We start from the raw sequence: 25,446 nt of genomic DNA, 5'->3' as shown, positions 1-25,446 counted from the left end.
TAGACACACACTTTCTCATCTCCAGACACCCTGGAGACCAAAGAATTGAGCCAATCTCATAAAAGTGTTTGTTACTCTACAGTTTTGGGGTAACGGAAAAGTTTTGGAGATGGATAGCGGGGGTAGTTGCACAGCATTGCAATTGTACTTAATGCCACTGAGTTGTCCACTTAAATGCCTAAAGTAATAAATTTTATTTTATGTATATTTTATCACAATTTTAAAAAGTGCTTATTGTCCTTCACTGTCTTACCTCATTGTTTGCTTTTGTCCCCAAGCAGCATGTCACTTATCCAGATCTCTCAGGTGGAGCAAGGAAGAAGCTGGAGAAAGTGGACAAAGGACTTACCCTGGGCCACTGTGTAGGGGAGTCCCAGATACTGGAAGACAGAGACTGGGAGACAGAGGCGCTATCTGTCCTGATGATTACATTTCAAAGGAATGGCTCTTGGGTCCTCAGATACACTTCAGAGTTGTGAGAGATACATATTCACAATGATAAACCCTTTTTAGGAAAAGCTCTAAGAACCAGAGGTCAGGGGCCTATCATCAGGTATTGGCTAAAACAGTAAATTTTCCTGGCAGTGCTGGGGTCATCCTAGGGACCCCTACTAGAAGCCTAGATGTTAGACTGGTCAAGTTTCTTGGAGTAGGAATTTGGATGAGTTGTTATGTGCCAAGAGTTCTGCAGTCCTCACTCCCTTCTACCTTCTTCCCCTACCCATTCTGTATGTCCTTTGACTTCAACTGATCATGTCCTTTGCTTAATAGAGTGACTCAAAACTTCATTCTGAGGGGTCTGAGACATTAGTAGTCCCACCTGAATTGGATTGTGGAGATTTCCACTGACTTTACTCACAGGATAAAAGAATATTAAGAGATGCCCTAGATCTCCTATGTCCCAGACATATCCTTACTCCTACTGTGTAGTCGCAACCCAATTTCCCCTTGGTAATCAGGATCAATCACCCCAACTGGTATAGTAACTGCCCCTCCCTTCTTTGTTGATTTTTTTCTTTTTTTTTTTTTCTTGTACTTTTAAAGTTTATTTTATTTGGCGGGGTAATTAGATTTATTTGTTTACTTGTTTGTTTATTTATGGAGGTACTGGAGATTGAACCCAGGACCTTGTGCATGGTAAACATGCACTCTACCACTGAGCCATACCCTCCCTGCCGTTTGTTGATTCTTTGATGATCCCAAAGTGGTCAAGTGGCAGTCTTGACTTCCAGTGCAATAGAAGCATTATTATGTCCCCTGGTGGAAGAATTCCAGTCTTCAGAGCGAAGACTTCTGAATCAACACAACCTGTCGTGGAGATGGAAGCAAAATTTTCCTAATGGAGTAATAGTAAGAGGAACCATTCCCATTTCCAGCCCTTAATTCCTAGACCCATAAATCCTGGCTGTGGGAGAGACAGCACCATATACTGGATGCTGATTTAAATCATACACATCCTGGAGGTCATTGCCCCCAGCCCTGCAAGGCTTAGCTATCTAGTTGGCACCACAACTGAATCTTCAAAAGGCTGATCTAGAACAGTTACATGAATTTCTAAAAGTGTTAAAGATTTCATGGGCACTGGCCCATTGGTACACTTCATTTGCTATAAAATGAGTTCCTTGGTTATAGAAGTGCTACTTGGTGGAATAACGTGAGAGTGCCTAGGTATTCTTTAAGTCTCAGATGGTGGTTTTGACAGAAGCACTGAAGACACAGAAGGCAAACTCATACCCAGAATTAAGTGTTTATTCCACTAAAAAGCAATCACTTCCCTTTACGTGATAGATGTGGTCCAATCAACCTGCCACCTGGTAAATGGCTGAGGAAGTTGGTGTTGCTGTTGGCATATTTGGCAGGCACCCAGCATGGGTTTTAGCAAATCAGCCTTGTTGAGTTGTAGTCCGTATTGTTCATCCCTGCCACCATGGCTATTTGTTTAGGAGCCCACTGGGGAGAAAAGAGCAGCTGGAGAAGAGGGCTGACTGATATCCACAGAACCAGCTATCCTATTGTCTTGGATCCGGACCCAGCACCCCATCACATCGATGCGGGTAGAAACGGCATTTCTCCTCGGCTCGCGGCTGGCGGAAGCGGCGGCCGTCGGGTTCCGCCCACCTCCGAGGACCCGCCCCTAACGTTTACTGGAAGTGCGCGTGCGCAAAGCGGCGGCTATGTTATCGGCGAGCTCCCGCCGGGGTCTGAGGTGAAATTTTTGCCTCTTGGTGTCCCCTCTCCTTGTGGCGACTCGGAGGGGAAGAGACCAAATGCGAGGCTCGAGGTCCAGGGGCGCTGGCCTCGCACGCTGACCCCGCCTCCCGCCGGCGCTCCCGGGCGGCGGCCCTTCCCCCGAGAGCCCTGTCCCAGCTCCGCCCGTCAGGGGTCCCGGCGGCAGCGCCGGGAGGAGGCGCGTCGGCCAGGCCTTTTCTCCAGCCGCCGTGCTCCCCTTTTCAAAAGCCTCCAGTGCAGCCTTTGGGTCTTTTGTCCAGAAGGAAAAGCTTCTCCGTCGTTCTCGTCACGGCGACTCTGGCTCCAACGTCCCCCTGTCCCCGGGTCCCGGTGAGCACTCGGCGGAATGGCTCTGGCTGTGGCTGTTGGTTATTCAAGTTTGGTAAGTATCTCAGTTTTTGCCACGTTTGGTTGAAACGATGGCATATTTGGAGAGTTTGGGCCTCTGGATTGTAAACCAGTGAAAGCATCCACAGCAGGAATTGCTTCAATCCACAGTTACCTTGAATGTTGTACAGCTGTACTCCACAGGGTTTTTATTTTGAAGGAAGTTTAGGCTCAGATGGATCCCATATCAGTTGAACGGCTGCCTGGTCTTTGGGACAGTCTATGGTTAATAGGTCCCAGTGGAGTACAACCCCTCAGTCTTGCCTCCCGCCCTTATGGGATAGGGCAAGATAAACAAATTATAAATATAGGTTAAGGTTTGGAGCAAAATAGAGACAATTTCGAGTTTATCTGTTGGACTGGAATTTAATGAAAAGCAATTGTTCAGGAGACCCTTATGCATCTCAGTTAAACCAGTTATCAGGATCATGAAAGTTCTATGAATGCCTCTTCCAAGAGCCCAGCATTGTGTATTCTGAGCAGTGAAATGTGTGTCTTGCTTGCTTAAGCTAAAATCAAATATCCTACACAGCAAACATGCAAGCCAACCAGTCAAATGAAACCAGGACAAGATAAACAGACAAACGTGCTTATGTAGATATAATGATCTTGTGATTTTTGCCTTTATAAGCTTCACTGTAACTTTCATGTGGTGGAACATAGCTCAATTGTATGACTGAATCTGTGTCTCCCAGGCTGCAGGCCTCATACTCTCCTGAATAAAATTAATTCCTTTGCTATTTTGTTATCCAGATGTTTTCTTTGTTGATAAGCCTAATCACCTCTCAAAGGCCCCACCTCCAAATACCATCACATTAAGGATTAGGTTTCAATTATGAATGGAGGTAGAGCAGTGCGTGGGTCAGGGGGGCAACAAACGTTCAGTCTATAGCACCTGAGCTTTGGTGTTAAAATTTTAACTGGGGACAAGTCATGTAGACATGCAGCACCTGCATGACTGACTTCAACCACTCAGGCTTCAGCCTGAGTTCAAACTGTTAGGTTATATAAAAACAGATGCTCACCATACATCACATCATTAACATAAACTGTCTGCTCAGGCTGGTACTGAGTAGCACAAGGCTTCAGGCATACAGAACCACTCACCAGGCAGGATATTCCATGGGCTCAGCAGTCCTTTGCCACAAGCCTAGCCAAGGGTGAGTCCTGAAGACAAGCTTTTCTCAGGGAAGTGCAGGATCTGAGCAACCCAGACCTGCTAAGTTAATCATTCCCCACACACCATTTCATGGTCATTGTCCAGTTATGTTGGAGAATAACAATAACCTCAGGGGCTCAGGCTTTTGGGACAGAGTAACGTGCATTCAGACTCTGGCTCACCACTTCCTAATTGGATCTTGAGCCAGTTACTGCTCCTGAGTGAACACAGATTGCCTCAACTATTGACTGACAGTAATAATAACTATGTTGATAATTATATGAGCTTCCACGTTTTCTGGCACATAATGAGTACTTAGTAAATGGCAATTATTACTTATTTATATGCATGTGGTCTACAGTCTCTAGTGACTTTCACATAATATAACTCTTCTGCAGAGAGATGGCTAATGAATGATGCTTGATGACAAATAAGTAATGCCTACTGCTTAAAGATTGATGGTACAAGGCAAGACTCCCACTACTACTTAATAAAGAGGAATTGAGATTGACTTATCCACTAAATTCAGACACTGTCTTGAAGAGACTCCAGGAATAAGATGTGTTAAGGCAGATTTCAGCTATCAGATTCACAGGATGCCAGCAATTTATCTTTTCCCTTATAGTAAGTCCTTGATGCTCTTTTCAGAGATGGTGCCTTAACTGGCCTGTGAACAGCCTGTCTTGTGGTCTGGGTCTATGCAGTCTGCTTCTGGCTGTCTAGGAGCGGGCTTAAGTAGATAAGAATATCCTATTGTCTAAATCCTGGGATTTGGGAAAAAGGGGTAAGTATGCATGTTTTTTGTGGGAGAGGTTCTGCTTAATCACATGATGAGTTCTTGGCCAAAAAAACAAAAAAAACAAAAAAAAACTTTACCTCTCTGGACTTTCATTTCTTTATCTGTAAAAATGGGATTAGGTTATTAAACTCTTCTTCCTGTTCATCAAAGCCCCAGGCCCTATTTCTAACTTCAGATGAGACAGGCTGCCAGGGCATTTTATGGCATGTGTGTGTGTATGTGTGTTCATTTAGAATTAGTGTGTTGTGGCTTCCAGGCTTGTGCATATGGAAACTGTGGGCAGCCAGGATTCTCGGGTTTTGTTTCTTCTCCTCAAGGTCATTTTTCTCAAGACTTTTTCTGTCTTCGTGAGGAAAAGTCAGAAGGGGAAAGGATTATGGGTGGGTGTCTGACGGATTATTTTCAGGTAAGTAGGAAACTTATTCTTTTATAAAAGCACATGCTTCTTCCTACCAGGTGGATATGTTTCCCTCTAATGAAATAGCTTCTTTACTCAAATAGGGCCTGCTTAGCGATTGAGACCCCAATTAAATTTCCTCAGGTCTGAGGGCCTCTCATTTACATAGGAAAATGATACTATCATCCCAATATTTGCTCATTCAGTCCAACTTATCCATGCTGTTGTGTGCTTTCATTTTGCTATAATAGACAGGGAGTGGGCATGTGCTTCTGAGAATTTGTGCTGTCACTGGAGGAGTGATTCATTCATTCATCAGCATTTATTATGTCTAATGTGCTCAGGACTATGGTTAATCCTGCCAACAGAGAAAAATAGGACCAGAAGTCACAATCTAGTTGTGGTGAGATACATTCAGTCAGGGGAAAGAGGTGCTCTTAAAGCTGTGTGACTGGATGAGATCACCAGCGAATATGTCCAGGTAGAGAGGAGAAGGGGCTTGAGGACCATCAAGCCCTGGAGAAGATGATAGGAGAACATGAAGCCTGTCTAGCTTTGGGTCCCCCTTCCTCTTTCTCCAGTGAACACTGATGGAAACGGCAATTGCCTGTGGCCGGGATGTTTGCGATAGTTTCGGATCCAGTGACCTTTGAAGTCATAGACTTTACAGTGAAGCAGATTCCTCTTGAAAATGAAGATCTGTTCATTGTACTGGCTTTATTTTCTCTTGGATGAAAGGTTTAGGACTTTAAAAATGTGTATATAAGCTTGAGCCTCACTTTCAGGGGAAAGATTGGCAACCCTTTTGGTGCACAGTGAGTGAGAAGTGTGTATGTGCATGTTGTGTGTTTGCATTTTAATTTCATTTGAAAACTTACTGGTTTGATAAAGCTGACATGAATATTTTGTTGTTTCTCAAGTCATACCAGACAGTATTTGGTATCCCTGAAGAGCAGAGTTGTGGCCCCTGATTTACGGAAGGATTTGTCATCCCTTGCATGTTCTTCTTAGATCAAGCATCTTTCTTTGAGAGCAGGGCACGAGCTATGGAAACCTGGTCTGATCTTTCAGGTGGAAACAAAGAGGAAAGCTGAGCAAAATGGGAAGAGTTCTTCAAGTGAGAGAAAAGGCAGAGGTGATTCTTTATGAGAAATATCCAAAATCCATGAGCGCTGCAGTCCATTTGGAAATATTAAATAGGAAGCTTTTGAAGATTTTTTCTTCTAAGAACGCTGAGCCTATTTGGTTTTTTAGGCTCTTTGGGTACCTCAAACATCCTTTTCTCTTTAACTTTTCATTCACCTTCTGAAACTTCCTTTTGGCCTGACAGTAAGATCTGTCCCATTTCTTCTTTAAATTTTGTATTTGCATTTAGCTCTTCATTCATTTCCTTTCAACTTTGCTTTCCTGGTTATGCTGCATTCTGTTCACTGTCAGTCTCAACATTTATAGAAGCATTTCTTAGTAAATCACCTACCAATTTGACCATAGCACCTTATCATGTCAAACTCTTAGTCCAGCTGAACTTTTTTTTTCCTGCTGAACTTCTTAAACTCTATATTTTCATTTCTTTCTTTCTGTTTTAAAATATATTTTAAGTCAGTGTTTCAAAGTAAATACACACTGGCCTTTATTTTAATACCTTTCTTCCATGATTTATTTCTCCAAGAACATATATTTTTTTAAATCTTATTTCAGATTTGGAGATTTGTCTTAATGACAAGTGTTCAGCATCTCAATGGAATATTTTGGATGGGAAAAAATCCAGTGTGGTGGAAATGGTAAGATTCGCAAGGTACAATTCCTTGCCATCCACACTAGTGGAAGATTAGAAATGCCATAAGATAGAAAAGCAGCACAGTACTCATGACAGATATTTGAGGCTAGTGTTATTCACCTGTTTTCATAGAGTCTCTGAGCATCATGAATTTGGCAAACATTTTAAACACTCCTCACAGTATAGTTCTTCACAGAGTTCACTCAGCTGAATATTCCCATCTATGCAATTCAGATGAAGCTTTTGATAAACAATTTTATCTTGATCATTTATCAGCTAAACTCTAGAATTCTTTTGAAAGTAAAGAATACAACAAAACTTTTAGCAGAATGATCACTTCATTCTGCTTGAAAGCACTGAGGTCTGGAACCATGCATTGCAGTGAAAATGGAAGAAAAACAAAGACAAATGAAAAACTTCAATCATACTGATTTGTTTCTTACTGGAATAACAGAATTGAAGGCAGAAAGGAGAATCTCTGAATGTAACAAAGCTGAAAAACTTTTATAAGTCATCATTAATCTCTTCATCAATAGGAAAGAAACCACATTAGAGAGAAATTGTTTAATTTTAACCAGTGTGAAGAAACCTTGAGTGAACACTCATGCCTTAAGACTCACAGGAAAACTTACATTAGAAAGAATATTTGTGAGTATAATCAGTGTGAAAGGGCCTTCACAAAGTACTCTGCCCTTAATCTACACCAGAAAACCCTTACTGGAGAGAAACCTCCTGAGTGTAATCAGTGTGAAACAGCCTTCAGCCAAAATTCATGTCTGGTTCACAAGAAAACTTACACTCAAGAGAAACCCTGTAAATGCACTGACTTTGGGAAAAAGCTTACCTTCTTCCTCACGCCTTAGGGAATTTATGTAAAAGAAATCACAGTGGAGAGAGGCTGTATGCTTCTAAAGAATGTGGGAAAGCTTTTCCTCATTCTACAAACCTTTTTGTGCATATGCAAACTCATGAGAGAAATGCCCTATGAATGTAAAGGATGGGGGAAGACTTTCTCTCAATCTTTATATATTATTCAACATTTAAGAACTCATTGTGGACTGAGGAATGTAGGAAATTTGAAAAAACCTTTTCTTACTCCCCAGATCTTGCTAACATTTATACTGGAGAGAAACACTATGTTTGTAAGGAATGTAGCAAAGAGTTTGCTTGTTTCTCAAAACTTAATATTCACATGTATATTCACACTGGAGGAAAACTGTATGAGTAAAATAAATGTGAAAAAGCTTTCACTGATTGTTCAGGTTTTATAAAACATGGGAGAACTAACACTGGAGAAACCCCTTATGAATGTAAGGAACATGGAAAAGCCTTTGCTAGTTCCTCACACCTTACTGTACATGTGAGAATTCACACTGGTGAAAAGCCTTATGATTGTAAGGAATGTGGGAAAGTGTTTAGTAATTCATCTTGCCTTAAAAGTCACATGCAAACTCATCCTGGAGTAGAACCTTATAAATTGTAAGCAGTGGGAAAGCCTTTATTCGAACCCTCATTTCTTATTCAGAATTTAAAGAATTCACAGTGTACAGAGTACACTGCTTTTTTGTACAGACCTTTTGAATGTAAGGAATGTGTGAAAGCATTTAGATAATCTTCACACCTTAGTCAACATTAAAACACATACTGGAGAGAAGCCATATAAATGTAAAAAATGTAGGAGAGCGTTCACTGTTTCATCAGGCCTTATAGCACACATGAGAACTCACACTGGTGTACAACCTTTTGAATGAAAGGAATGTGGGAGATTCTTTATTTGATCCACATATCTTATTCAGCATTTAAAACTTCAGTGGAGAGAAGCCATATTACATGAGGAATGTGGGGAACCTTTAGTAATTCTTCACGCCTTTCTGAAAGTATACAGATTCACACTTGAGAGAAGCTTATGCTTGTAAAGAATATAGGAAAGCCTTCAATACTTTCTCACACTTAGTTGAACATGTACTAAATCATAGTCGGAGGTAACCTTATTGTAAGGAATATGGGAAGCCGTTTGGTCTGCTTTTAATATTCAGCTGTGAATTTACAGGTGTGAAATCTTATGAATGTAAAAAGTGTAGGATTAAAAACATTTTTATCCTCTGTTTTGAAAAAGTATGAAAACACACATCATGAGAGATCCCATGAGTGAAAGGGATATAGGAAAGCCTTTGTCTGTTCTTTGTCATTAGGAGAAACAATTCATACTGGAGAAGAACTATAAAATTATAAATGTATGGAGTGTGGAAAAGGCTATGTTAATTTATTGTATGTGTAAAAATTCACACTGGAGACATTCTTTATGAATGTAAAACAATCAGAATGCTTTCAATAAATATCTTTTATATATTTTTATAAATAAAAATCCTAAAAGGGTTTTTGTTATAAAAAGTTTTTAAAATAAAACCTAAAAGGTTTTTAAATAAAACCTAAAAGTGTAAGTAATTTGGGGATGTTTGGAGTACAGATTTGCACTTTCTGTGTACAAGAAAATTGATACTGGAAAAGAAAACCAAGGGAATTTTTATTTAAATGAATTGTTTTTCTGTGTGTGTGTGTGTGTGTGTGTGTGTGTGTGTGTTTCAAGATAGACCCATAATTTTAAAGACCAATGATGCTGAGCAGCTTTTCATATGCTTGTCATCTGTATATCTTTGGTGAAGTGTATGTTCAAATGTCTTTTTCTCTTGTTTAGAGTCTTTCATTTGAGTTATTCTTGAGTTTTTTTAAGTTAATGAACAGGTCTATTGAAATATAATTGCTGTACAACCAACTGTACAATTTAAGTTTTGATGCACACACACACACGTCTGTGAAACCATCATCAATCATTTTCCTATACACCAGCATTGAACAAACAGAATTTGAAATTAAGAACACAATGTCATTTGAATTAGCACAACATAATATATGCAAGTTCTGTATGAAGAAAACTACGAAACTGATGAATGAAATCAAAGAACTAAATAATAGACACCTATTTCACATTCATGAATAAAAAGACTCAATATGGTCAAGATGTTAGTTCTTCCAAGATCGACTAATAGATTCAATCCAATCAAATTCCCACAGCAACTTATTCTGTGGATATCAACAGACTGATTCTAATATTTATATGGAGAGGCAAGATGCAGAATAGCCAGCACAATATTGAAGAAGAAAAACAAAGTTAGAGGATTTACACTACTCACCTTCAAGATTTACTATAAAGCTACATTAATCAAGACAGTGTGGTATTGGTAGAAAATAAACAAATTGATTGATAAACTAGAACAGAGAGCTTAGAAATATACCCACAGAAATATTATCAACTGATTTTAGACAAAGGAGCAAAGGAAATGGTATGTAATAAATATAATTCTCTTCAACAAATGGTGCTGGAACTTATGCAAAAGAATAAATCTAGACACAAACCTTATATTTTTCACAAAAATTAACTCAAAATGCATTATAGCCCTACGTGTAAAACACACAACTATGAAACTCCTACAAGATAACATAGGAGAAAACCTAGAAGACCATGAGTGTGGCACTACCTTTTTAAATATAACACAGAAGGCATGATTCATAAAAGAAATAATTGATAAACTGGACTTCATTAAAATTTAAAACTTTGGCTCTCGAAAGGTGTTGTCAAGAGAGTGAGAAGACAAGATGCAAAGCAACAGGAAATCTCATTCTTGGCTGGTGGGAATACAAAATTGTACAGCCACTTTAGAAAACAATTTGGCAGTTTCTTACAAAACCAAACATAGTCCTACCAAATGATACAGTATTCATAATCCTTGATATTTACCCAAGTAAGCCGAAAACTTAATGTCCACACAAAAACTGGCACATGTATGCTTTTGGGGTTTTTGTTTCTTTGCACATGAATGTTTACGGTAGTTTTATTCATAATTGCCAAAACTTAAAAGCAGTTAAGATGTCCTTCAAAAGGTGAATGGATGAATAAACCATGGTACATTTGTACAATGTAATATTATCCAGTGCTTGAAAGGAATGTGCTATCAAGCCATGCAAAGACCTGTAGAAAACTTAAATGCATGTTACTGAGTAAAAGAAGCCAATCTGGAAAGGTTACATACTGTATGCTTCCAGCTATGTAACATTCTGGAAAAGGCAAAATTATGGAGATCAGTGGTTGCCAGAGATTGGTGGGAGTGATGGGGGGATGAATAGGTGAAGTATAGAGGATTTTTAGGGCAGTGAAAGTATATAGTATGATTCTATAATGGATATACCTCATTACAGTTGATTCTTGAACAACATGTGTTTGAACTGCATAGGTGCACTCTTTTTTTCAATGAATACTTACTACAGTACTACACAATCTGTGGTTGGTTGTATTCGCAGGTGCAGGACCCTACAGGGCCAACTGTAAAGTTGTACTCAGATTTTCAACTTCAGGGAGGGTCAGGACCCCTAACCCCCATGTGTTCAAGGTTCAACTGTAGTTCTCAAATGAGATTCATCCAAATGGGAGATTCACATCTGGTGCAGTAGTTTTACACCAACCCCATTCCTGGCCTCAGGTTCTGCTTGGCTCCTTAGAGGCATCTACGTAGGTCCCCTCAGGGCTTCTCTTTAACATAAAATTAGTGTCTTCCCTCTCCCTCCCCCCCCCCCCAAATATTTGCATCCACTGGAGGTAGGAGCAGCTCTTGGTGGTCCTGTAAGTGGAGAAGCCTCGAGGTGAGGGCCTAGGGTTGTTAATGATTATAGCAGGGAGCAGAGCAAGTTGCAGTGAGAAGAGACGTTCCACTGTCTGAATTTCTGCGTCATTTGACTCTGACCACTCTGGAACTTCCTTCTAATCCCACCTCCCAAATTAAACAATGGTATCCATTTCACTAGCGAACTCTCCTTTCTAGGCTGTATCCCCATGAATAAGCAGTGCACCCTCTGCATCTGTGCTGGGTGCAGCCTCGTCATTTCAAATGGGAACAAGAGGGTCTGGGATCCTAGCGCAGTGCATGAATACAGATGGCCAGGGCAGAATTACTGGCAAAGGCTGTGTCTGTGTTTATAGTGGAGTTCAGAAGGGCTAGTGGCATTTTACTTCTGCCTCAAAATATCATGCTTTGTTCCTTACCAAAGCCTGGAGTCCTTGGTAAGTAAATGTAAGTAACTTCACAGTTACCTGATAGTACTTTCTCAGGTTTGGCTCATTATGTGGTGGAAAGAACCTAGCCTCCTCAAAATATTTTTTGGCGGAAAGTAGATTGAAATTTTTCTGTTTAAAACACATGCTTCTAATCTTTAATATTAGCAATTAAGTGCCTAGCATTTCAAGGACCTTCTGTATATGGGCAGTTATTTTATGGAGCCGATCTGCCTGTAAGGGCAAGGTCAGCCACGAGGGGTTGATCTTTTTAAATACAAGTCTCTAGTTTTGGGTGATTCCATTAAATAATATTAATAAGGATCCACTTAAGTCTCTCATTGTCTAGGCAAGTGTTTTATTCATGGGATTGTCTGGAAAAGGCACAAAGAAGGGGATATTGAGATGTTTCAAATCCTGAGTTTGGGCTGTCTAAATGTAGTAACAACCCCAAAGTATCTTAAAATCCGTCTTTTTCTCTACTACCAGATTTCCGTTTTAAATCATGAGTTCGGATTATGCAGACTTAATAGTCAGTACTCTCTAGGCCCTGATAAAATCCCATTTCTTTGCAGGTAACTTAAAGTGCTGATCGAGACCCTCGGTTATTTTGTTTTTAATACCGTAATATCATCGTTTAAATTGTAGTCGGACAAAAAGTTCTGACTTCTGGGGGACTTAACTTTGGTTAGGAAGAGAAGAGGGCAATGACCCCATAAGAGAATCCTTAATGAGTAAGAAGTGAGGTTTGGACTCCTTTTCCCTTTTGGCTGCTCAGTCCCTTTTCAAATCTCTGGAACCCCACTTTTTCCCTTGGGGAGACTATATAGAGTCAAAGACCTGGGCTCACGTTCCTGCTGACCATTTTACTTAAATGTTAGATCAAGAGTAAATTACTCCTTTGCTTAAAGTAAAAATGAATAAAAACCTTTCCGACCCTTGGCCTCAACCCTGTGTCCAGGCTGCCTGTCCTTTCCTCACCTGCTCTCCCGGGGCTGCCCTCTCAGCCCCGCCCCCGCATCGAAGTTTCCCCAGGACTGTTCCGCTGGATGCCGGAGCCTCAGAAACCACCCTCACGCCCCGAGGCCGGAAGCGGAAGTGCGCGCAGGCCCTTCCGGAGCTGCGGCCCCACCTTTGACGTGGGCTGTTCTTACACGTCGGTATCCCACCCGGCCGGGCTCCAGCCCAGGTTCCGACCGCGGGTCAGGGAGGGCCGTTCCGGCGTGGGGTAGGCGCAGGGGGTCTACAGCGCTAGCTGCTCCGGGAGTGCGGCGCCTCATGTCCGGCTTTACGTGCGGTTTCCCGGATGTGGTCGCTTTTCCCCGAAGTCTCGACCCGCTCCATCGGCGCCCGCGGGGCCGAGGCTTCTCCCGGCTCCCGAGCGGCCGCTCGGACCATGCGTTCCTAAGAGGAGACCAGTCTGGAGATGAGAGCAAGGCGCGTCCGCAAGGTCTTTTCTCATTAAAAGTCTTCCCCCGTATCAGACTTCACTTTTCCATAATAAATGTCCTTCCCTGTAACTCATTTTCTTCCGTTAATGACATTTCTTGAAATACCAGTTCACAGAGATCTCCGCGGCCCCACCCGCCTCTTTTTTCCTTAACCTGTACTCTTTTATGTGGATGCATCCTAGTCCTCTGTTGGACGATTGACTTGTTCCCAAATGAATGGGCTTGTACATGTTTCTTCGTATTTCTGGACTTGGGACTTAAGTTCGATATTTGGAACTAAAATTGTTGGGTCATGTATAATATTCCTAGGTATTACCAACTGTCCCCTGTTCTATTTTGAGCCCTCAGAGCGTGTATTTTGTATCCAGCAAGCTGCACACCTCTCTTAGTTTGCAAATGATCTACCTTATATGTTTTGGTGGTTTACATAGGTCATACCATCCGTGAATGATGACAGATTTATTCTTCCTTTGCAGTCTTACAACGTCTCCATCCTTGTTTGCTTTCCCGAATTTACTTTTGTCTTTTTCTGTGTCTGAAAGGCCTTCAGCTTGCCTGTAGTAAAATGTTTGCTCTACGTGTTTGATATGTTTTCAGGTTTAAAGACATTTCCTTCTATTCCTTCTTTTCTTGCTTACCAAGACTATTTTTAATAACAGCTCTATTGAGATATAATTCACATGTAAGTAATTTAAAGTGTACAATTCAGTGTATTTTAGTATATTCTCAGAATTGTGCAACGATCACCAAAATCTAATTTTAGAAGATTTTCGTCACTGGGCAAAGAAACCTCATTATCAGTCACTCCTCATTCCTCCCTATCCCCTCAGACCCATACAACCACTAATCTATTTCTTGTCTTTATAGATTTGTCCATTCTGGACATTTCATATAAATGGGATCAGACAATATGTTGTCTTTTGTGAATGACTTCTTTCACTTAGTATAATGTTTTCAAGGTTCATCCACACTGTAGCAAGTGTCAGTACTTAATTCCTACTTATGGCCAAATAATACTCCATTGAATGGATATATCATATTTTATCTGTCCACTCATAATTTAATGGACATTTGGGTTATTGCCACATTTTGACTATTGTAAAGAATGCTATGAACATCCCTGTGCAAATTTTTTGTGTAGACATACGTTTTCATTTCTCTTGGGTTTATACCTAGGAGTGGATTGCTGATTCATGTGATTAGCCTATATTTAACCTTTTGATGAACTGCCAAACTGTTTTGTAAAGTGGCTGCCCCATTATACTTTCCTACCAGGAAATCTGAATTCTGATTTCTCCACATCCTCACCAATTGTTGTCTTTTTGATTATAACTATCAAAATGAGTGTCAACTCGTATCTTGTGGTTTTGGTTTTGATTTCCCTGGTGGCTAGTAATAAGTATTTTTTCATATGCTTAATGGCCATTGTATTTTCTTTAGAAAAACACATTTTGCCCATTTTAAAAAATGAGTTGTCTTTTTTTGTAGAGTTGGCTAAAATTATTTTAAAATCATGATGCAATGTTGGATATTATCAAACACTTTTACAATATTATTGAGATGATCATACTGTTTTCTCCTCTGATTTATTAATGAAAGTTACATTAATTGATTTTCTAATAAGCCTCTCTTGCATCCATGGGATAAACCTAACTTGGTTCTGATACATTATCTTTCTCATGTATTGATTTATTTGGTTTGGGCTCATTTTCTATAGACTATTTGTATCTATGTTTATTAATGAGATCTGCCTATCGTTTTGTTTTCTTATAATGGCTCTGTCATGTTTGATATAAATATTATACCAGTATCAAAGAACATTCCTCTTTCCCTTTATAGTCTTAATCAAGGTAATACCTTTGATAAATCAAACTGTTTTGTGAAATTATCTTAAAAGTGGCATGATCATCAACTCCCCTTCTTCCCCCTGTAGTAATTGTTTAAGGTTCTGTAATAGATTAATCAAAATGCAAACATGATATTTGGATCATGCACAATTCTGGAGTTTTGCATGAAGGCTAAATTTATAAATAAAACCTTCCAAATATGTAATTCTTGCCTTATAGATTCACTAACTTATTACCTTTTCTAATAATTAGTAATATGCAAATGTGTGACCAAATGCATTGAATTATGGAGTCTTCATAAGTGTGTCTAATCCCTGGAAGATTTGAGTCAGATTGGAATTCCCTCTTTGAATGGCAGAAGTGATCTGTAAAACCTCTGAGCTTGGTGTTTTCTTTGTGGGAGAAATTTAAATGCCTAGTTCTTTATTTTGTTTTTGCTTTTTGTTGTTGTTTTGTTTTGTTTTTAAAGGAATCTATCTGGACAGTGAATTACTGGGGCTTGGAGAGACCTGGAGCCTTTCTGAGGGGGCCAGCTACAGCCCAGATTATTATTTTTTCACTTTTTTTTACTGTGATAAAATACATGTAACATAAAATTTGCCATTATAACCATTTTTAAACAATTCAGTGGCATTAATCACAGTCACAATATTGTGCAACCATCAGTGCCTAGTTCATATTTCTGCAAATGGCATCATTTTACCCTTTTTTATCACTGAGTAGTGTTCCATTGTATAAATATACCACAACATTTGTCCTACATTATGAATTTGGCTGATTGCTGCTTGTTCATGTTTAACTTATTTCTGTATTTCCTATGAAAAGTAGTTAGTCTAGAAGCTTTATTAGATTCAGGTTTGATTTCATAAATTAACCCTTGAACCTAAAGAAGGTATTTTAACTGGATTTAGAATTCTAGGTTGATATATTTTTTCAGCACACTGAGGGTGTCTCCCTGCTTTCTTCTGACATCTGTTGTTGCTCTTCAGAAGTGAGCCATCAATTTGTCTTTTCTTTTCAGGTGACCTGTGTTTTTTCCTGGGCTGCTTTTAAGTTTATTGGGGTGGAAATCAAACAGCAAAGAAGAAAATAAATCTAGGTGTGGATTTCTTTTTATTCATTCAGCCTGGGATTTATTGTGCTTCCTGGACCCAAAGGTTAGTGTCTTTTACTAATTCTAGGAAATTCTAGCTAGTTTCTCATCAAATGGTGTAACAAAGTTGTAGTCTGATGGTTAATCCTTGTGTTGAATTTCTAACTTCAGTGAGCCTATTTTTCATCTCTAAAAATTATGTTTGTTTCTTAAGCTGCTTGACCATTTCTAGTATCTTATTCCATATTAATCCAAGTGTCTCTTAATTTCTTTAAGCATGTTAAATATAGTTTTTTATATTCCATGTCTGAAAAGTCTAGTATCTGAAGTATTATGCTTTTTCTTTTTTCTTTTTTTTACTGCTGCCTGTATCTTGGCTGCTTCTCACTCACGGTATATTGTGTCTTTATGTTTTATAATTTTTTTTAACTGTGACTCAGTTTACTTAGAACTTTATATGTTGGTGTTCTCTGAGGCCTGGCTTGAAGTTGAGTTTTCCAGAGATAGGTCCATTTGCTCACACTGATTGCCTGGGGAACCCTCTTTAATGAAACCTAGAACCTTCTTTAAATGAAGTTATTCTCTTAAGGGTTCTTGGACTACACAAATAATGTGAATTTGGACTGAAACCTAAGATTTTCTTTTTCTACTGTATCTGATACCAGTACATTTTCTTCTCTGTCCTCTTCTGTATGGAAAGTTTTCTTTCTTTTCTTTAAAACTTTTAACAATGGGTTTTCAAACATACTCAAAAATAGAGAGTGCTATGATGAAGCCTCCCTGTACCCCTTATCCAGCTTCAATGATTACCACTATTTTGCATTCTTAATTCTTCCCCTTGCTTACCATTATAACTGGGTTTTGGTTTTTCTGTAGCATATTAAAACAAACATCAGACAGCATGTCATTTCACCCAAAATTTGAGTTGTATCTCTAAGACACATCATAAGGATACAATCAGCCTAACCCAGTTTGGGGGCAAAAGAGGAAGGAAACTGTTACAGAGCAAGATACTTATGAGACAATTCATTAATAAAAATAAACTTTTAACAGAAGTTTTTAGCTTTATCACAGCCCCCCCAAATTAACAGTGTTTCTCAATACTGCCAGTGGTCTTTTGCCAAAGACCACCAGGGACACACATAGTTAAACAAGTTGGGCTTACTGCTAGCTGCAGCAAGGCAGAGTGCACACCATGGTGAACTGCAGGATGTTGCAGTAAAAGGGTGGTAGGAAAGACTTACTAATCGTTGTTACCTCAGTAAAAATAAATTTAAAAGAAAAATATTCCTAAAAAAGAAGGGGGAACATTCCTCTCGATATACATATTAGCATATTGGCTGGTAAGTTTAATAAAAAGTCATAAATCATTTTAACATTCAGGAAGGTCGCTTTAAAGGATGTTCAGGATAAAACTGCTGACTCAGAGAGAAGCACACAGCATACTGGAATTATAAAATGTCATTTCAAGGATCAAGAATGGGAGTTGTAAGTAAACGTGATTTTTCAAGCTATAGTGATTATTTTCCAAGGCATGGTGATATTTAAAATAAAATGGTTGGGGGAGGGTATAGCTCAGTGGTAGAGCGCATGCTTAGCATACACAAGGTCCTGGGTTCAATCCCCAGTACCTCCATTTAAATAAATAAATAAGTAAATAAATAAAAAAATAAATACCTAATTATCTCCTCTCCAAAAAAAATCCCCACAATAAACAAACAAACAAACAAACAAGTAAATAAAATTATAGTTTAATCCAGCGATATCTTTTTTTCTACTTTGGCAGAAACAGCTATTTCTTTGTCAATATTGGTCAGTTTTTCGACTTTGTCAATGTCTAGTTGACCTTTGGCATTTGATAACCTAAAATCATGGAACTTAAAGGAATATATTTTTAAGATGCCAGGTGAAACCAGGAACTTTGTAAATGTAACTACAAAGCCTTAATATTTTAAAAAATGTATTTTTCTAACCTGTTTAAAAAAAAGAATTTGGACTTGTATTAGGTGCTTTTGGGGGAGAGTTCTGGACTGGATGTTGTCACGATATGAGGGTAATTCTGTGTTGGATATCTTAGTAAATCTTACCTACAAAGGGAGGAAACTAGACCGAAGCTAAAGTTATAATTGATAAATAAGCAGCAGTCACTCATATTAGCCAAAAAAGAGGATGTTTGGTAATTTTTGAAGCCTAGATAATGTTTATGTTTTGTCTGTGTTCAGGTGTGATTATAGAGTGGCCTTGCTATTTTGTCTTAATGTATCAAGGTCACAGAGTGACCTGTCTACTGTTGCTGTTTTGGGTGTTCAACAGGAGAACACCCAGACATAGCTGAGCGTCCCAGGCCAGCTCCTGTATGTCAGGGGTTGCTTTTCTCTTTACCAATATCATCTGATGCCCAGTCTGTGTACAGTTAACCACAAGTGTCTCAAAATGTGTTTTTAAAATTATTTGAAATGAGATCTAGTGTCCACACATTGCAGTGGATCATTATGCCTCTTAAGTCTCTTAATGAAGAAGAGTTCCTTCCTCTTTCTCCTCCAAACTGGATTTAAGTGATTATGTCCTATATGTAATATCATTTAGCATGTCCCTTCCTCTTTTTCCCCTTCCTCTGTAAACTGCTAATTAGATGAAAGGATTTGTTAGGTTGTTTCTTTTTCCTGGCAAAAATATTTTATAGTTGGTGTTGTTTCTTGTTACATCAATATCAGAACTCATGATGTCCAGATGTCTCTTTTGTGATGTTAAGATTCATTAGTTGGTTCTAGGGTCAGCTTAATCCTCCTTTATAAAGTTCCCCAGCACATCTACTTAGTCTTAAATTATCCCCTCCATATATCTTATTAATTACAAAGGGGAAAAAGGGTAACTAGAGAAACCTGCTGCATACCACCTTACCCTAGTGGTCAAAGTTAACGGCAGGAATGAGACAGCCTGGCATCATATGGCTCCTGAAGTGGTGCACTGAGAAGGACAAACATGGATTATGTAATACATCATCCAAAAATGAACTCTGGGAGTCTAACCATGAGAAAACAACAGACAGACCAAGACCGGGGTGTAGTCAGTCTGTAAAACATTTGGCCTGGACACTTCTTACCTGTGAAGATGAAGAAAGGCTGAGAGACTGGCCCAGATTAAAGAAGATTAAAGAAACACAGTTTCAGGGCATGATCCTGGATGGGAAATTTAAAAAGTGACTGCTATAAAGGACATTATTGGGCCAGTTGGTTAAATTCTGCATATGTACTTTATGTTCAATAATAACATTAAATCCTGGTTTTGATCATTGTGTTAGAGAATGTTGCAAGTTCCCATGGCACTGTGGAGTATGTAGGAGAAGAGGGTCATGACATCAAGTAGATTCCTCTCAGTATCGTTCTTGATGAAACACACACACACCCCAATAGGGAGAGGAGAGAGAAAGCAAATGTGACAGAACTCTAACAATTGGTAAAGAGTACTGGGAGTTCTTCATTTTTATACTATTCTTACAATTTTTGAGTTTGAAATTTTTTCAAAATTAAAAGTTGAAAATAAACAGGATATCCCCATTCGCTTTTCACCTAATATTTTAGTAGCCATTGGTTGCCATTGCCTAGATAATTCACTAGTGGTTGCAGAATAGTAAATTTCTGATTCTAGCATTTTCTTCATAATAAATGATGCTTCTAATAAAGTTTCTATGATTCTTCTTTTTTTTCCGTGATTCTTTTATAAAGCAGAACTTTCCTTTATCACAACTATTTGGTAATAAAATATTTTTCATAAACAAGAGGGGAGTGATATATGCCACTTTCTTTTCATGAATTTTCAGAATAACAAAATGATATCCTGGCCACCTCTGATAGTGATCACTGAGGGTGTTTTTTTAATATCATTATGAACTCATGGGGTTTTTTTGTTTGTTGGTTGGTTGCTTAGTTTTTTGTTATGTTTTTGTTTTGGAAGGAGGTAATTAGGTTTATTTACTGCTTTATTTTAATGGAGGTATTGGGGATGCATGCACTTTACCACGGAGCTAAACCCCCCTCCCTGAACTCATGGTTTTGTTTTACATTTGAAATATTCCAACTAACTGCAGTCATTATTTTTTATTAAATTGTTCCATCTTAAGCCAGTGAGAGCCTTTTTATGATATCGCCTGTGTCTTTTTGTCACAACTCCATCAGTCTTTGGTAGGCTCCTTGCTTTCTGGTATAAGCTGCTCCAGGCTCACCGTGAATGTGTCTTGTTCCACACTGGACTCGGCTCTCTCCCAAGTGAGTCCTGGTTTCTTATACAGACAAATGGCATTTAGAGGAATTATGACACTAGGGGTCTCATTGCTCTTGAGATGTCAGTGACTCTAGGCATTTTTCATGGTTCAGTCTAGGAGAAAGTTTAAAAAATAAGTACATACTATATTCCTAGTTCCTAATTGTTTTTGATTAGGGAGATAAAGTCTATACTGTACTGTGTGTGTATATTTGTGCATCTGTATGGTGTGGTTACTCTGAAGCTTGTATGAGGAAGCTCCCAGGCCTTCAAATGTTGAATATCTGTCAGGCCTAGGACACGCATGGCTTCTTTTTCTTCTCTAGGTCTGATTGCTCAGAACCCTGCCTGGCCAGGAGGGGGACACACAAGAGGAAGAATGGCTGCAGGATTGTTGACAACTTGGTCACAGGTATGTGGGAAATTATTCTGTTTTCAAAAAAGCATTGCTGTTCCCAAAGAATATATCTCTGGCCCATGACCTACAGCCTCACAGCCCAGCCAGGCCGGCCTCAGACTTCCTCAGTTCTCTGGGCTTCTTAGAATGGGAGAGAGAGAATGCCTTAGGAAAGTCTTCAACAATGTGTGATTTTTTTTTCACATATTCCTCCAAGGTGAGTATTAGTTCCATATTCTGCTGGTGCCATGAAAGAAAATAAAGATTTTTCACCAGGAAAATCGTTCATTCATTTTCCCAGTATTTTTCTCATCCTGCAGCATGCTCAGTCTGTACTGGATCTTGAATAAGACTGGAAGACTCCTGGCAACCTAGCTGTAGAAATATTAGGTCAGCTGTATTAGAAAAGCTGCTAAAACCATGAGCCTGAATGAGATGGTCCAGGGAGTGAGAACAAAAGTGGAAAGTTCCAAGAACTGAGCCTTGGGTCTGATAAAGAGAGGCCTCTGAAGCATGTCTGGGCTTCCTACACATTGAGTCTCCTTCCCAAGTCCTGTTAGCCCCACCCACCATCTGTCTGGTTCAGAGTTAGAGGTGGTCCTTGGCTGAACCAGAATGTACATGCGATGTTTTAGGACTCAGTGACCTTCGAGGAGGTGGTGGTGGACTTCTCCCAGGAGGAGTGGGCATTGCTGGACCCTGCTCAGAAAATCCTGTACAGAGACGTGATGCTGGAGAACTTTCAGAACCTGGCCTCAGTGGGTAAGGTTGGCCTCATCCCTTCATATTCACTTTTTTTATGCACGAAGTAGTTCTTCATCACATACCTGTCCCAGGAACTGTGAAAAGAATGGCAGTTCCTGGTAAACACAGAATGGATGGTTCCCACCCTGTGGGGCAGTCTGTGGCTTCCCATGAAAATGCACTCATTGTATTTACTCTATTGTTAAAAAAATTCAGGTAGTTTGCAGATCTTGGGCTTGGATTTCAAGGGTCAGTTTGTGTGGGACAAGGAGCGTGAGTGTTTGTTTTGGGGCCCTGTGAAAGAGCTATCATCTGATTGTTTTGCCCCTGCTAAAGTTGCACTTGCCTGTCTTCAGTATCCTTCAAGACCAAAGTATTGCAATCCATTTTGTGGAAAGATTTCTTGTCTCCTTCCCAGTCTCCCCACATCATGTGTCTTTCCCCCATGAGCAGGGTATCATCTCTGCAAACACAGTCTGATCACCGAGGTGGAGCAGGAAGAGCTGAGGCCAGAGGGGAGAAGACTTCTCCAAGGTGCCTGTAGAGGTGAGTCCGGGCAGAAAGGGTTTGTTGTCTGGAATAGCCATAGCCTGTGGGGGGAGGTATGGTCTGGAATGCCAGTCAGTGTGGCAAGAGAAGGCTGAGCCATTAAGTGAGCTTTCCTTCTTTCACCATCTCACCATTCATTCATACTTTCATTGGATCTGAGAAAAAGAACGATTTTAACTTCTCTTTCAATTTCACATTGCCTTGAATAATTTTTGTTCAGTGCCTTGAATACCCTACCTGCTTTCTAGGTAATACCTTCTCTTATTGTCTCAAGCCTTCAGAATCCTTTGTAAGTAAAATACCGCCCATTTCCATTGCTTGTCCCTATCACTGGCATCTCCTCCTAGAGCCAAATTCCTAAAATAATTTCTCTGGTCACTGGTTGCATCTTCTCTTTCATGTTTTCTTCCTATATTTAGTGTTAGAAATCAAATGCATGGAGTGCCTGCCCCCTTTTTTCTTTCATCTCTACTTTTTCTCCCAGTAATTATAAAAATTTTCTCCATTCACTTTCAGAATGGGACACTCAATTTAAATCAAAAGATGCAATCTTTACACAGAGTATTCCTGGGGAAAATATTTCCAATGGCATAAAAATGGTAAGATTCACCAGAAGTGATTCCTAGTTTTCTAGAGTAGGTGAACTCTGTGAATTTCAATTAATTAAAACAGCAGCAGCACCCAAACAAGGGGATACACTTGAGGCAGGTGGAATTCATTCACCAGAAAGCTGCCTCAGGAAAGCCTTTATGAATCTCATAAAATTGGAGGAATCTCCAGACCTACCTCAAAACTTGCTACCTTGCAGAGAAAACCAAAAAGTAAACATTTACTCAAATGTGATTCTGTTATTAAGTATTTAATATGTAATTCATTCATTCTTCACTCATAATTAGAAAAACTCTGTATTTAGGATACCCTTTGATGGGAAGGAATACTGTGGGAAGAATATTCAGCTATTTCAACTTGAAAGAACTAACAGGGTAAGAAGTATACACACACCCTGAACATGGTAAAAATGTTAGTCGTAATAATGTGCTGCCTCTATATGGCAGAATCCACATGGGAAAGAATTCCCATAAATATGATGAAAGTAAGCAAACCTTTAGTCACCACTTATTCCTTATTTTATAGGCACTAACTCACCCTGGTGAGAAACTCTGGGAATTTAATCATTATGGAAAATTCTTCAGAAAGAACTGTTGCCTTATTTGTACAAGATATTGTAAGGGAGAGAAATGCTACAAATATAAAAAATATGGGCAAGACTTCAGCCATCCCACAGCTCTTAGGAATCATGTGAGTACTCACACTGGAGAGACAATTTTTGAATTTAATGATTGTGGAAGAGCTTTCAATCAAGAGTCATTCTTCGGAAAACACTTAAGAACTCTCACAGGAGAGGAATCTTCTGAGTGTAATCAACATCTTAGGTCCTTCAACTTATACTCCTTTTCAGTACATGAACAAATACCTACTGGAAAGAAACTCTGTGAAAACAGTGACCATGGAAAAAGATCTTCCCTTAGTGTCCACGAAAGAATGTGTACTGTAGAGGAAAGCTCAAAATGTAATGAACATGGGAAAGTGATCACTGGCCCCTTGTCCCTTCAGATATGCATGAGACCTCACACTGGAGAGAAACCTTATGAATGTAGTGAATGTGGGAAAGCCTTTGTTTTTCAGTCTTCCCTTAAGAAACACGTGAGATCACACACTGGAGAGAAACCTTACAAGTGTAATCATTGTGGGAAATCCTTCAGTCAGAGCTCTCACCTTAATGTGCACAAAAGAACTCACACTGGAGAGAAACCCTACGACTGTAAGGAATGTGGCAAGGCTTTTGCTGTTCCGTCATCCCTTCAAAAACATATGAGAACTCACACTGGAGAGAAACCCTACGAATGCAGTGACTGTGGGAAAGCCTTTATTGACCAGTCATCCCTTAAGAAACATACACGATCTCACACCGGAGAGAAACCTTATGAGTGTAATCAGTGTGGAAAATCTTTCAGCACGGGCTCTTATCTTATTGTGCACAAGAGAACTCACACTGGAGAGAAAACCTATGAGTGCAAAGAATGTGGGAAGGCCTTTAGGAATTCTTCTTGCCTAAGGGTACATATGAGAACTCACACAGGAGAGAAGCCCTATAAATGTATTCAGTGTGGAAAAGCATTCAGCACCAGCACTAACCTTATAATGCACAAGCGGATACATACTGGGCAGAAAGTCTATGAATGAAACGACTACAGGATAGCCTTAAAGGGTCCTTCACACCTCACTGCTCGTGTTAGAACTCACTCTGGAGAGAAACCGTATTGTGACCAATTTAGAAAGCCTTCACGCACAGTTCTTGAGTTATGTTATACTGGGACCAACTTTGTAAAATGTTATGGTTCTGTGACTGTATTTATCAGTGAATGTTTAATCTTTAAAATGTGACAACTCATTAATCGATGAGTATTTAAGATTACATAGCACTCTAAATTCCCCTTGATCTACATCACAAAAGTTTTGCTATATGATGTTTTCATTGTAGTTAAGTACTAAATATTGTCCATTTCTCATCAAGGTGTCTTGGACCAAACTATAGGTTATTTAGAAATACATATTTTAATGTGCAGACTCTGTGCACATTTTAGTTATCTTTTAGTTATAGATTTCTAATTTAATTGCATTATGCACAGAATGCATGGTCTTCATGATAAAGATTCTGTGTGACATAGATTCAAACCGAAAATTATTAGGGACTTGTTATGTGGCCTAATGTGTGAGACAGAAGTCACTGTCCCAATATCCATTCCTCCCTCTCTTCCTTAAAGAAACAAAACTACAATTGTGTTTAAGTTGACAGTGTGGACAGTTTTTAAGGACTCATCTCCGAGCTTTCCTTGCAGCTGTGAATGCCTGTAAGCCCACAGTCCTGGCCAGCAAAGAGGCAGAAGTCACTATTGTGGGTTCTAAAGAATTCCATGGAAATGGGAGCATAGAATCTGGCATTTTCTCTTTCATTTGCCCTGTATCTTATCTTTTTTTTCCCCTTAAAGGACAGACCAACAGGATGACAGTCATAGGCTACTGATTACATAATAGGGACTTACAATACTATTTGGTTGTATATATGCAACTATGGGTTGCTTATTTCTGGACTTCATGTAACATGAGAAAAATAAAATCCTAACTGGTTTAAAACACTCTGTTACAATGGATGTCAGTTTCAATGATACATCTCATATAAAGTCAAGTTTTA

At 39.3% G+C, this 25,446-nt stretch overlaps 2 protein-coding genes across 5 annotated transcripts; both read left to right on the top strand.

Moving 5' to 3' along the window:
- Window positions 1-1,927: 1,927 nt before the first annotated feature.
- Window positions 1,928-13,084, top strand: LOC102518904 (zinc finger protein 559). Its single transcript, XM_032466364.1, is given in 10 exon segments — window positions 1,928-2,150; window positions 2,207-2,611; window positions 6,670-6,752; window positions 7,285-7,575; window positions 7,577-7,618; window positions 7,620-7,720; window positions 7,722-7,807; window positions 7,810-8,380; window positions 8,382-8,625; window positions 12,860-13,084. Coding segments are annotated over 10 exon segments (2,271 nt in total).
- On the top strand, window positions 2,476-25,391 carry ZNF177 (zinc finger protein 177). Of its 4 annotated transcripts, XM_032465562.1 has the most exons (8): window positions 2,584-2,611; window positions 6,670-6,752; window positions 16,172-16,307; window positions 20,830-20,915; window positions 21,536-21,662; window positions 22,098-22,190; window positions 22,710-22,792; window positions 23,328-25,390. In XM_032465562.1, the coding sequence occupies exons 4-8, from the start codon at window positions 20,883-20,885 to the stop codon at window positions 24,435-24,437; spliced, it is 1,446 nt and encodes a 481-aa protein (XP_032321453.1). In that variant the 5' UTR covers window positions 2,584-2,611; window positions 6,670-6,752; window positions 16,172-16,307; window positions 20,830-20,882; the 3' UTR covers window positions 24,438-25,390. The 4 variants fall into 4 exon arrangements, with proteins under 4 accessions (XP_032321451.1, XP_032321454.1, XP_032321453.1 ...); XM_032465560.1 differs by lacking the exon at window positions 6,670-6,752 and having other exon boundaries at window positions 2,476-2,611; XM_032465561.1 differs by lacking the exons at window positions 2,584-2,611; window positions 6,670-6,752 and adding an exon at window positions 12,975-13,302.
- Window positions 25,392-25,446: the final 55 nt, after the last annotated feature.

This window comes from Camelus ferus, chromosome 22 (genome assembly GCF_009834535.1).
Source record: "Camelus ferus isolate YT-003-E chromosome 22, BCGSAC_Cfer_1.0, whole genome shotgun sequence".
In the NCBI taxonomy this organism is placed as follows: domain Eukaryota; kingdom Metazoa; phylum Chordata; class Mammalia; order Artiodactyla; family Camelidae; genus Camelus; species Camelus ferus.
The sequence above is the reverse complement of the archived record's forward strand: the minus strand, read 5'-3'. Positions and strand labels throughout refer to the sequence as shown.

Coding starts and splice junctions, on each gene's coding strand:
- ZNF177 (XM_032465563.1), top strand. CDS start 20,883: ATGGCTGCAGGATTGTTGACAACTTGGTCACAG. Junction 21,663..22,097: donor TCAGAACCTGGCCTCAGTGG/GTAAGGTTGGCC, acceptor CCCCATGAGCAG/GGTATCATCTCTGCAAACAC. Junction 22,793..23,327: donor TTTCCAATGGCATAAAAATG/GTAAGATTCACC, acceptor CTTATTTTATAG/GCACTAACTCACCCTGGTGA.